The 13,910-nt window shown below is 41.9% G+C and overlaps 1 protein-coding gene across 1 annotated transcript in view; it reads right to left on the bottom strand.

Moving 5' to 3' along the window:
* Positions 1 to 1,708: 1,708 nt before the first annotated feature.
* Positions 1,709 to 13,910, bottom strand: part of INPP5A (inositol polyphosphate-5-phosphatase A) — a 327,681-nt gene continuing 315,479 nt past the window's right edge. Inside the window, exons 13-16 of the mRNA XM_083363640.1 lie at positions 13,243 to 13,354; positions 5,735 to 5,803; positions 3,549 to 3,636; positions 1,709 to 3,351 (exon numbers count right to left, since the gene is read on the bottom strand). Of these exons, the coding sequence (XP_083219766.1) occupies positions 3,556 to 3,636; positions 5,735 to 5,803; positions 13,243 to 13,354 (262 nt within the window). The 3' untranslated portion in view covers positions 1,709 to 3,351; positions 3,549 to 3,555. The remainder of the gene's footprint in view (positions 3,352 to 3,548; positions 3,637 to 5,734; positions 5,804 to 13,242; positions 13,355 to 13,910) is intronic.

The following is a 13,910-nucleotide window of genomic DNA, read 5'->3' as shown; positions in this document are numbered from 1 at the left end:
TGAATGTGGTGTAATGGTCGAAGTGTCAGATTACCAGGGAGGTCACCGGAGGTGAGGTAGGAGATATCTCCCCTTTCCCATTTTCTTTGGCTATGACTCCCATGGACAATTTGTAGGGAAGGAAGGAAGGAAGGAAGAGGAATTTGAGTGCAAATCAAAAAGTAAAACATTTTATATAAGTTGAAGCAGCAACTTCTCCTTGGCCTTGAATAATAATGAAGACCGCAATTCTGTACTTGTCCCATCGACATTACTGCAGCTTCCGTCCCAAAAGATCTGCGCCAAGTCGCATTCATTGTTGGATCAATTGAACTGGCCGGTGACCAATTCAGTCGATATAAACCGACTTAAACAGGACTCAGGCAGGTCCTTGCAGTGGAAACCAGGAATAAAAGAAGCAGCCCATCTAGATCACTCAAGTCGTAGGGAAAAAGGCGTTTCGGGTTCGGTTTTAACTTTTGGAGGACCTGACCTGTTTTTGACATCCCCAGTGCTCTTTGGCTTCGGCATGTTTCCTTCTAGGGCAGGCGGCAAGTGGCCTGCAAAGTCCTCTTTGGCTTCCTGTCGTTTACAGGCGGCTGCTTTCATCTACCGTATTCACACATGCTAAAGGTCTGCTAAGCTTGGACTCATCAGCATACCCGCGTGAAGACAGCCATTGCTAAGCCATAAAGGGGAGTCAATACGATTGGCAGACTTTCTTAATTTTTCTACAGCTTTAATGGGAAACCCGCAGGCTGAAAGCATTTAGGCTGTAGCTCTTCTCCCCACCCCCGCCGCCCCCCGATGGACAATCGTACGCCGCCAGCTTGAGATAAATCCCGCTAAACTGGGCCACTGCTTTCGATCAGAGATAGGGGTAAAGATCGGGAGGGAGTCTGTTACATTCTTTTAACTCCCCTGAAAGCGAGGCTCTGCTGGGGCTGTCTGGCAGGGAGAATCTGGGAGCGATCGCTAACTTTAGCCATGGGATTAGCGAAACAAGAGGCGCATTTTTTTCCCCCATCCCAGCCAGACTACCGGGTAACGCTAGTCAAGTTTGTGGATTGTGTTTAAAAAGATAGGAAACGCCTTGCGCCACCTGCCCCCGAGCTGAGTTTGGGTCTTGAACTCTTGTGACGACGTTCCCCAAATCGGCGCGGGACAGCTTGCGCGCTGGAGGAAGCGCCGGGTGCTTTGAAAGGAGGAAGGCTTCGGCGCCCCTTTTGCAAATGGGATTATTTTTTCCACCTCGGGAGACGACAAGAGACGCGCAGAAAAAGCCAGGCAGCTCTTTAATCATGATCATATATATATATATATATACACACATATATATGTATATTTTATTGCTTGAGAACCAGAATGCTCATTTCGCAGTGAAACCCCCCCCCCCACGCGCACAAACCCCGCCAAGCCTTAGGCGGCTTCCGTGTCCTTGTAGGATCGGGGTCAGAGGAGACGTCCCTACCTCCCTCCCTCCCTCCCTCCGGGAGTTTCTCTCCCTCCTTCCTCCTCCTCCCTCTTCCCACTCCACCCACCGCAAAGCTTGGATTTGTTCTCCAAAGGCATCTTCCGACTCCCGCCCCCGCCCGTTCCCTGAGCTCGCTAGTGCACCGTTTCCCAACCTTAGGAACTTGAAGATGCGTGGACTTCAACTCCCAGAATTCCCCAGCCAGCTATGCTGGCTGGGGAATTCTGGGAGTTGAAGTCCACGCATCTTCAAGTTCCTAAGGTTGGCAAACGCTGCGCTAGTGTTCTCAATAAAATCAATAACTCTCCCCGCGTGTGTTTCTTCAACAGACTCGCTAATCACCTTTTAATGCTGTACTCCGGAGGGGGGGGGCAGAAAAAAAAAAAAAGAGAGAGAGAGAGAGAGAGAGAGAGAGAGAGAGAGAGAGAGAGAGAGAGAGAGAGCTTTCAATGAAGCTCCAGCTTTCCCGACCCTCCTCGTGTCCGAGTCAACAAGTGCTCCCCGACGAGGGGATGGTCCTCCCCCTCCCCTCCCCTCCCCTCGTGTCTCCTCTTCACGAACGGGCTTTGGCACCCGAGCTTCCTCCTTAACTTGGGGGGGGGGATTGTAGCGCTGGACCGCTGAGCGCCCGTCGGCCGAGCAGCTGTTGACTGGCACCGCAGTCTGCGGGGGAAGGGAATTCACACGCCTCCTGAAACGCGTGTCCACGCGGCAGGTTTGCTTCGAAGCTTAAAAGTGGAACGAAGCAGGCTTGCAAGGAACTCCGGGACGAGTCGCCAGGCGCGCCCAGTGGGATCTCTCCCCTCGTCTCTTCCTCTCCACGCGGGAAGAAACGTGTTTCAGAAGGGGTGTGAAGCGTCCGACGGCCTCTCCCCATCGCGAACTCTTGCCTCCCTTTCCACAGTTTGCGAGTGAATCCCGAGTTGAATGAATAACCGGTGGCAGAATTTCCTGCCGAGCAACAGTGATATTATTTGGGATTGTTGGAAAAGTCTGTTTGTATCAGGAAAGACAGGCTGTTTGTAATTATAAATTATCTCTATATCTCTCTGTGTGTATGTTTATATGTATATGTATATATATATATACACACACACATACACACTATATATATATATATATAAATATATATACACTATAGAAAGCAGCTGCTGTTGTGTGATTCAGAAACCATGGAACATGGCAGTATAGTAAATAACATGAGAAAACAAGTCTATAAAAAAGGACAACAAAACAAACAAACAAAAAAAAACACACAATCTTGGATCCTCTTTCCCACCCCCAAATATCACAGGATCAAACAACAATAACACAGCAGGACTTCTATACAAGGCAATATATAAAATCCCAACCTGGCTTTCAGCTAGGGAAGGGTGATGAAAACGGGTCTTAATGCTAAAGGTGTGTCTACATATATACATATACATATACACACACACATTCCACATTGACCAACTAAAAACACAAACCTCACAGTGAAATCCAAGACGCAAAACATTGTAAAAAAATAATAATAATGTGAGGATTTTTTTTTTTTGTGTTGGTATGTTTTGGCAACCAGACTGTAGCATAATATAGGCATAGCCGTATAAAAAAATAAAAAGTCCACTTTTGATGGCACAAGAATATACAAGACAGTGAGGTATAAGAGATTTTTTGGGGGTGGTGGGGACTTGTGTCCACGCCAGAAACAAGCTAGTGGAGCATAAACAGCCTAAAATAACAAGAACGGTAATAATAATAATAAAAAGAAGAACAGGGCACGCAGGACTTGGATGGATGGCTAGAGCAGTCACGATTTAAGCGATGGGTGGGAGTTTGAAGCCTTCCTCCTCCTCTTCCTCCTCGCTATAATGAACTTTCCCGAAATATCTTCTCGTGTCGGAGGCATCTTTTTCCTGTTGTAGAATTGATGAACAGCTATTGTTTTGTTTTCAAAACCAAAAAGATTAAAAGAAAAGCAAACAAGCCCCACAAAAAAAAAGGAAGGGTGGGTGAGAAAGGGGGAAAGGAAGCATTGAAGAAACCAGACCGGTCAAAGGGAGGGAAGGGAGAGAGGAAAGAGCAGATAAGAGAAATCTAACGTGATATTTACCACCACGTCACTGCACGACACAACACTTGTGCATATTGGCAATAGGTTTACCTGCCCCAGCGGCTATTCGAAAGGACAGGAACACGGGCTGCAGAGGGAAGAAAGAAGAGGTTAAAAGGTAAAGCTGCCACAGGCTGCAAGCACACTTGAATGCTTCTAGGTCAGGGGTAGGCAACCTTGGCTCTTTTATGACTCGTGGACTTCAACTCCCAGAATCCCTGAGCCAGCCATGCTGAGGGGAAAGGGAGAGGTTTCCAAGCTGAGCCATGCTGGCTCAGGAATTCTGGGAGTTGAAGTCCACAGAGTGATAAAAGAGCCAAGGTTGCCTACCCCTGTTCTAGGAGATGGCCCTTCCTGAGGTGAGGTGCTAGATGGCTCCTCTCAAGCTGGACCCCAGGAGGCTGTTGGGGCCTGCAGTCCTGGTCAGGATTCAGGAGAAGGGGACAATTAAGCACAGGCCCTCTGAAATCAAGGACTGTAGTGGGGCCAAACTAGACATTCCTGAGCCTGGATCCAGCTTCTGGTTTGGCCTTCACCCTTCTGAGACGAAGGAAAGGAATTCCCAGACTGTTTAACATCACCGGAGGAGACTTCATTCTGTTATTAGTTTAAAAGCAGAATTTTCCAATTATGAAAAAAGTCTTCTTTGAATTAAGGACCACTATTGGGTGGCTTAAGGGACGCGGTGGCTCAGTGGGTTAGGACGCTGAGCTTGTTGATCAGAAGGTCGGCAGTTTGGTGGGTTGAATCCCGAGTGCCGCGTAACAGAGTGAGTGCCTGTTACTCGTCCCAGCTTCTGTCAGCCTAGCAGTTCGAAAGCACTAAAAATGCAAGTAGAAAAATAGGGACCACTACGGTGGGAAGGTAACAGCGTTCCATGCGCCTTTGGCATCTAGTCATGCCGGCCACATGACCATGGAGACGTCCTCAGACAAGCGCTGGCTCTTTGGCTTTGAAACGGAGATGAGCACCGGCCCCTAGAGTCGGAAACGACTAGCACGCATGTGCGGGGAACCTTTACCTTTACCTTTATTGGGTGGTTTCATGGAATGTTCAGGTAATCTCCTTGGCAACAATATGGAAGTGGTTTACCACTGTCGCCTTCTGGGTTCCTGTTCCCTGCCCTCATTATCTCCCTAGGATTTTCTGTCAGATGCCTGTAAATCTTACCAAAAGGTGTCTTTGGAAGCACAGGCGGGCTGCTTTCTGTCCCTATGCAGTTTTAGGCAAAAAGTGCCGAGGGGCTTTTTGCCAAGTGGCAACACATTCAAGGATGCCGGTAACTCTATTTCTGTGGCTTTCCGAGATGCTTCAGAAAAACCAATGCTTTTCAGAACTGGGAGAATAGTTTCCACTAGGCTGCTTTTATCATGTTTCTTCACCCTCTTGTCTCCCTTTCCAACTTTATCTCGCTGTGCTATCAACTGTTCCATTAAAACACTCTGAAAAGAGAAGTCTTTTTGCCTCACCACTTCCCCCCCCCACCCTACGGGTTCCCTCATTTTTCCCCATCCAGATCGAATAAGTCCCCATCCAGATCGAATAAGTCCCTCAAATAAGTCCCAATTCATTCCCTGGGTTTTATTCCTTTTTCCAAGGATGCACTCTTCACAACAGCCCTAGAGTGGCAGTTCTGATCAAACGGCAGCCTAGAACTTGTATTTCACATGAATTAATGTTTAATGGAAGAAAAGAAAGAGGGAGGAAGAAATCCTTGGTCTCTTGCAAAAGTTGCACTCCCTGTAAGATTCCATGGGCTAGTTTCTAATACTGTATTAGCAACAACTACAGAAAAGCCACAGCATAACTAGAGTGCTCCCCCTTTGGTTTATTTTCTGTTTTTTTAAAAATAAAAAGTTGTTTGCGTATTCAGCACAATATTACCAGCGTTTTTTTTTCATAAAAGCTACGTGAATAGTTTATGCAGAATAATTCTCACGAAAATAAATGTGTCTGCAGGTAATTTGTGAGCGAGGCTGGGCAACTGCACAAATCCCTGCTAAGAATCCTGCTCGGCTTTCCTTGTTGCACATATTCTGCCAGAGTAACTGGTATTTTGGTTAATGCCAGAGGTCAGTGTCTTTCCAGATCCAATTTAAAAATCTTTACCAGTAGCTGCCCACCCCACCCCACCCGATCTGCCATAGATGCACTGGCATGTCCATAACAGAAGTAGACATGGTTACCTTGTGGTCCCCCATGCAGACGTTTGGTCCTATGTGGTCATACACCACTTGCCGCTCATCATTTTCAGACTGAGTGAAAACATAAAAGAAGCTTCTAGTCAGTATTGATATTTTGTGAAAAGCATTTGCCCAGGGTTCATAGTTACGTGAATCAGTAAACCAAATTAACTGAAAAATAGGGTTTTTTAAAAACTTATTTACAATACATATACATTTGCAAATAAGGTTCATTAAAATTAACAGCATCATTAGAATGCAGTCCTCTGATACTATTATTTGACTTAAGTATTACTTTAGCTATAGATGGAGAAAGCAGTTTGGTGAATTTTTTTCAAGATCTGGGTCTGGATATTAATCTACAACTATTTAGCAACTTAAGAGGGTAGATCATATTTTGACTACAATCCTGGAAACTTGACTCTAGAATTGAATATTTACTTCTAAAGAGGCACACACAACTTTGGACTGCTAATGTTAAAAATGATACACTTCCAAACTTCAAAATGAAACAAAGAAACTTGCTGCATTCAAAGAAGTTCCTCAATGCACCCATTATTCTTCCAAAGTCTACAGAGCATAGACTTAAACACCTTCACCTCTGTTGCGGCACTGCAAGCAATCTCTACTTATCATTATTATTTGAGTTAAGTCAGCAAATGCAAACAATGAGAAGGTGTAGAACTGGGGATTTCAGCAACTCCTCCTGCATTCCGTGCTTTCGCCAAAATTAACATCCAGTCAGAAGCCCATTTCAATGTTATTTCATTGAGTGAGTTTTAAAAATGACAGGACTTAAAACTGTTAAAATTAGCTAAATTGAAATCATAACTGGAAATGGTCACGCCTCTAAGGACACAGTCATTCATTCATATTCTATAAGACACTGTCAACAGATCAAAGCTATTAATCAATTATCTTTTAGATTTTTACTGGTGAATTAATTAAGTAAAATAAATAGGCTGTTATCTTAAGAAAGGATGCGGTGGCTCAGTGGGTTAGGACGCTGAGCTTGTCGATCAGAAGGTTGGCAGTTTGGCGGGTTGAATCCCGAGTGCCGCATAACAGAGTGAGCACCTGTTACTCGTCCCAGCTTCTGCCAACCTAGCAGTTCAAAAGCATGTAAAAATGCAAGTAGAAAAATAGGGACCACTAGAGTGGGAAGGTAACAGCGTTCCGTGCGCCTTTGGCGTCTAGTCATGCCGGCCACATGACCACAGAGACGTCCTGGGACAAGCGCTGGCTCTTCGGCTTTGAAACGGAGATGAGCACCGGCCCCTAGAGTCGGAAACGACTAGCACGCATGTGCGGGGGAACCTTTACCTGTACCTATCTTAATCTGGGTTGACTCTGTTTAGCATGTGAAGTAAGGATGAAATTTCATACACAATACACAATAAATTGAATTCACTTTAGCATAAAGGCATCCACCTCCATTGAAACCAAGTAGAAAAACTTATTGAGTTCAATTGGTTTGAATGGATTAATTTTAACATGCTGTTTAAATTGACACGGTCATGTAGAGCTGGGTTTCCTAAACCCTAGTCCGGTCTGTGCCAGACTGTGGCCCATTGATAACCAGGCCATGCAAGCGGCAGGTAAGCATGTGAAGCTGCATTTGTACAAGTGGCGCACACACAAAACCATCCCCTTTCCCCCCCTCACTGCCACTACTGCCAGCCTGCAGAGTTGGAAAGGTTGGGGACTGCTGATCTAAAGTATTTTCAATCCTGTTGACTTTATCTGAAACATCTGTCAATCTTTGATTTTTAAACTCCAATTATTAATTCATTATTAAAGCAGTTACTTAGGTGAGTGAGATAGAAGCAGCATTTGAGACCCGAGAGCTGACATGGGGCAACGTCCTAGATCATGCCAAGGACATGAAAGGAGCCCCCAACTGGGGTCCCCAGGGCAACAGTGATGTCACCAGCTAATCCTTTTAAACAGGAAGTGTTTTAGTGCTTCTGACAGGAGTGCAGCAACTTAGGTGAGATGGGTGGTGTAGAAATTTCAATAAATAAACAAATTTTAAAAAAAACTTAATTGATTAGGACACTCAGAAAATTGATTTATGCTTCCAGTTTAAACATTTTACCATGATATATATTTACCTATTAAATTTGGTTAAATTTGGTTAAATTTAAATGTAACCTTGGTTAAGTCTCTATTGAAGAAAGAAGTGGAAATAACATAGAAGCAGGAGAAAAGGAACAATGTGACTGACACACACACACACACATCATATTTCTTCATCAAGACCTTTTTCTAAATAAAGTTATTTGGAATTAAGTTTTGATTTTTGTGGTTCTAGCTTTCAACTAGATGTTAACACAACTACAAACTTCAGAGTGAAGAGGAAAAACATTAACATCAATGACAATTGTGCCACTGACTTTAGTAGATTTTAAATTTTTTTAGACACATGCCTCTATCTCAAAATGAGTAGAAGCCGAACATTGTTTTTCCCCTAACCAGCTTTATTTCCATTTCTACTGGCATTTTTATTCCCTTCTTTCTTTCAAACAAATAATTACATTGACACAGCTTTTGCTACTGCATCGACCACTCCAGCCTCTGCTTTGTTTATCCAGCTTAATGACCTTGCTAAAGCAATGACTTAAGAGAGAGACTTGCAATTTCTCAGGCTGGTTAAACTGGGAGATAATTAAATCTGGAACCCAGAGTCTCTCCCCAGATCTTTCATACATACGTACATGCGCAGCTGTGCTTGCAATTGGTTTACCACCCTAATTTATTTCAAATGAAAAATGGTCAAGCTTTCCCTCATCTGTAATCAAGTCAAGTTTGACTGGGTAAGAACTTTTATATATAAACAGCCACATTTTAGACTATAATGTTAAAACTGAATTATTTTTAATGCAGTAAGGAAGCTTAAGGTCACATCTGCTTCCTAGCATGCTTGCCTAGAAATCTGTATCTTTATCTATCTACACGCGCGTGCGCACACGCATACACAACCTTAACCTTCTGCATTGCATGCATGAACACTTTCTAATATTTCAAGCTCATAATGCCACTGCTATCAGAAGTGGAGATACATTCATCAAAAACGACTTGATAATTTACAAAGGCAGCATCAAATTGTAGATTTTCAAGTGCATAATCTTTAGACAGATAAACAAATTACACCAGCGATGAACAGAAACACGCTCCACTCAGCTGAGCATTCATTACGCTATGCTCTCAGGCAGTTCTGTGACTCCCAAACAGCGGGCAACCTTTGGTGTGTTAGGGCTCAGCAAGCATAAAATAACATGCTAGGGAGGTAACGGACCATGGCATGATAAATGAGGCTGTGCTAAAGCTGTTTACAGCCCATGTCTGTACAATCTGTAAAGCCCAGTGTGTGGAGCTGATGGTTATGGCTGTCAGCTAATTTGGGCATAGATAAAAACTATCGCCCTCAACAAACAAATATGAAACAAAATGTGAGGGGCTCACATTGCAGTTGTAAAATCTTATTTTCACTACTTCCATGTAGTATTTCAAAGCTAGGAAAGTGCTTTAAAGCTTGTTTGTTCATAAATCACCAGATCCCAATTTAATTCAATTTACAAATGTGAAATTCAGACTGAGAACAGTGACTTACTCTAAATTTTAGAATCAGCATTCATATGGTAAGTTTTTAATATGTTCCCTGAGGTACTCCGGCATGGGGCCGGAGTACCTCAGGGAACATCTGCTGCCGGCATCAAGCTCCCTGCGCCCTGTGCGTTCCCACAGAGAGGGCCTCCTCAGGGTGCCACCGGTCAGAGAATGCCGACTGGTGGCCCCCAGGGGGAGATCCTTCTCTGTGGGCGCCCCGGAGCTATGGAACCAGTTACTGGTTGAGTTCCGGACGGCGCCCGATCTACGCTCCTTTCGCCGCGATCTGAAAACATACTTATTCGAGCAAGCCGGCCTGGCCTGAGGGGGGATTGGTGGGGTTTTTTATTATTTTTATCGGGGTTTTTTACTATGTATCAATTGTATTTTAATCGGGCATGCATTTAATTATCTTTTAATTTTTGTAAATTTCTGTGTTTTATTCTTGCCCTGTACACCGCCCTGAGTCCTCCGGGAGAAGGGCGGTATAGAAATATTAATAAATTAAATTAAATTAAAATTAAATTAAAATTAAATTAATAGCAGATTTCTCCACATACAAGAAATTTAGCAAGTGAAACTTTTGACCAGTACAGATAGTCCTCACCTTACAACAGTTCATTTAGGGACTTATGACTGTTTTTCATACAATTGCAGCATCCCCATGGTTACATGACCAAAATTCAGATGCTTGGCAACTGACTCATGTTTATGATGGTCGCAGTGTACCGGGGTCATGTGATCACTTTTTGCGACCTTCTGACAAGCAAAGTCAATGGGGAAGCCAGGTTCACTTACAACCATGTTAATAATAATAATGGCAGTGATTCATTTAACAACTGTGAAAAGAAAGGTAGTAAAATCGGACACTTAACAGCTTAACTTAACAGCTGTCCCAGTAACAGAAATCTAAGGCTCAATTGCAGTCATAAGTCGAGGATTAAGTGTACAGGTCTGGGAAAATTCTCCATGATAATTTTTTATCTAGCCCCAGCAGTTAAAAGGAGTGCTTCTGTAAAAAGAAATCCATTCTATGCATTAGTTCCAAGAAAAGAAAAACTTCAGATCTGCCCAATACAAACAGATCTGCCCTGGACTAAATTAGCAGCTCTAGCTATATCCTGAATCATTCCAGCATCTTAATCATATATTGCTGCCATATTAAATACTAATGCAAGAAAAAATGAAAAAGAGAAAGTTATTTCATTAAAAAAGGGAACAGTTAAATTTTGACCTTCAAAAGGAAGGGTAGAAATGCGTACAAATATCAATTAATTAGAAATTCAGCCGGTGCAGACTACAACCACACATTGTGGAAGTAAGGTGGCTGCAATATGACCTTTATAACGCTACCTGCTGCAGTATCTATGGAGATTCTCAGTCATCCAGGTCACGATTGTCCCAAAAGTGCTTTTTCAAAAGGCAACTGGATTTTCTTTGTTTTTCCTTGAGGACATTTTGCTTCTCATCCAAGAAACTTCTTCAGTTCCTCAGAACTGAAGAAGCTTCTTGGATGAGAAGTGAAATGTCTTCAAGGAAAAACAAAGAAAATCCAGTTGCCTTTTGAAAAAGCACCTTTGAGACACTTACTGCAGTGGTTACCTGTTTGTTTCTGAGCCAATCCAAGTGATTGTTAAAGCTTGGGTCAAACTGCCTTCATCTGTATCAAAGGTTTCAACACTTTAAGCCCAAAAATGCTACCTTGTTTTAAAACATTTTGCCATTTCAAGTTGTTCTGCAATGTTTGTTACTGCTAGCTTTTTTATAAGAAGTATGGAAAACATTTATTTATTTAAACAACATTCCTTTCAGTAAGTTGCATGATCCAGCTGAGCCTAGAGTTAATTTAATATTTTGGGATGGTGTTCTTCATTTTTATAACATGTTTATTATTGGTTTTATTAATATTAATTTTGATATGTAGACCTCCTTGATATTTTTATTTAAAAGTTGCCTAGCAATATTTTAAATAGCATAAGCAAAAATATTCACCATTTAATTAATACATCTACTGAGAGTGAAAGAGATTTGCAATCTACAGTTATAAATGGCAAAATGTTTGAGTAACAATTCTTGTGGAAATGGGATAGCCAGTAATCCCTATGAAAATATTTCTCTGGAAAAAAGTTCACATGGTAATGGCAAGATCTGGTAATCAGAATTCTAGAATTGAATGTCCAGAATCACCTTGTGCTTACAGCAAAGGAAAATTATTTGTGCATGTATGTGTGTAACAGGTAGATTAGGTGAAGGAGAACAGGAAGGGAAAGTTCAGCTCAATTTCATGTATTTTAATTACTTGAATAGGTGTTTGGACTACCTGGAAAAATGTAGATACATTATTTACATAAGACTGTGCTGACATAGAGTCCAACATAGAGTCATATACAAGGAATGTTATACAGAATAACCCAAGATCACTTCTAAACAATGGAGTTCTGAAAGTAGTAGATGTTTAAAATCAAGAACTCTTTTTTCAGGTACACACAGACAGCTTGAATTACAGGCTTTATTTAAATTACTGAACAAAGAATAATACCCTAATCAAAGGAAATGATTGTTATCATCGGGGCTTTAGCAAATGAACCTGGAAAAGGAAAGAAATGCAGCTAGCCACCTCAGGTGCCTGTAAATTTCTTACAAAAGTCTTGGATGAATCATGCTTAATAAATAGTAATATGTGTTTTGATGTCTTATTTTGACAAGAAATCATAGTTGCCACCTTCCTGAACTTCAGAGTACTAGAAATTCCTTGTCACAGAGCTGCACTCAAAAATGTTCTGCACTATATGGTGCTTATGATGTTCTAGTCTTAACAAACAATCACATCATTCATTTGTTCTCTGCTATTATTTCCAAATACTTAGGATTTGAGATGTGCTATGAAATCAAATGGTGCTATGTTCACTTCTAGGATGACAGCCAATGCCTTTTTCAGTCAGGCCTTTCGAGCACAACTTGGCGTTCCCTAACTTTTTAAATCGGATTTTTCACTTGTACTCTCTTCCTCTCTCCATCTAAGATGTAGTTGACTTTGATTGACTTTAATAATCTTATAATTATATTAAAATTGGGACCAAAACAACAGAAAACACAGTGTAAACGCTATTGCACGTTCCTAATGCCTGGTGGGAGAGCTCTATTTTAAAGGCTTATGTAAATGATGCCAAGGAGAGTGTTATCCAAAACTCTGAAGGAAAGCTACTCCATAAGGTGGGGGCCACCACACAAAAGCAGTACCTCACAACTATTGAGTATCCTAAATTTCCACACCAGGAAAGAGCATATCATCCTGAGGAAAGCGATCAAGAACATATCTAGGTGTCAAGCCATATGGTTTCTTAAAGGTTAAAACCAACACTTTGAATTGCACTCAGAAGCTTACTGAAAGCTACTGCACAGTCGGCAACACAAATATAGCTGTAGCAGCTTTCACCAATCAGCATGCAGGCCACTGTTTTCTCATCAATAGGAACTTCTATGTGGTCTTCAGGGGCAGACCCACTGCACTGCAAGAGTTCATACATCTTGTGATAAGGGAATGAGTCAACCTTTTCTATTTGTTAATTATCTTGAGCACTGGTAAAAAAGTAGGATATAAAAGGAATGAATTTGAAGAGAGGCCCACAACTGTTTTTTCTTGGTCACAGCCCTCATTATATGAAACATCTTCCTGTCTGAGGTTCATGTTTTTGGAAGGCTTTAAAAAATATTGTGTTGACATGCTTTTGATGTGGATGATGGAACTAGGTTGCCTTGGTACATGTTTTTTTTTATTCTCCATTTCTCTTATTTATAAACTGCCCTGGAGCCATGGAAGTGAATAGAAGATACTAATTGTATAAGAACATACATATATTCACATATACACGTATCCCCAATTGTTTCAAGGACATTTTTACCTTCAAAATGAGTTCTTTGGCCGAATGTGACATAAGGATTCTGTCACACCAAGCTGGACATCTAGTGTTCATATATTGCATTCCCTGGCTACAATCTTCACTATATGGATAGCTGGAAAATATGGAAAAAACAAAGGGAATATCTGTTAGCAATTTACATCCTTTTAATTGCAGGACATCTTTATCAGCCCTTCATTCTATTAAACTTTATAAAAACCAAGCAAACATGCAAATGTTTTCCAGTGTATTTACTATTCAGTCTCCAACCTTAAACCCTTTCAATGATCAGCACTATTTGGGGTTATCTAAATAAACAAAAGGTCTGCTGCTACGGAAATACACACCAATACATACCAATATAAACCAATATAACCCGTGTAAGACGGAAAGGGCTATCTTAACATGCCAGACAGGACGTAGTTGCTGGATCTGGGCCATTGGAGAGCATGCATTTTCCTTTCTTTCTGGCAGCAGCGCTTACCTCTCTATAGGAAGGTACGCACATGCACATTGCCAGAGGGAGGTTGTTTTCCTGAATTTGAGACCAGGGACTGGAAACTGGTGCTTAAAATCAGAAAGTAACTTTAAGGGTGTGAACGTTTGCTGAATCTTGGCAATTTTTAATCCCTCAAAGCTTGCCAAGAGGATCTTCCACAATTTCCTTCACT

The sequence above is a fragment of the Vipera ursinii genome, assembly GCF_947247035.1.
Source record: "Vipera ursinii genome assembly, chromosome: 5".
Taxonomy (NCBI): Eukaryota; Metazoa; Chordata; class Lepidosauria; order Squamata; family Viperidae; genus Vipera; species Vipera ursinii.
The sequence above is the reverse complement of the archived record's forward strand: the minus strand, read 5'-3'. Positions and strand labels throughout refer to the sequence as shown.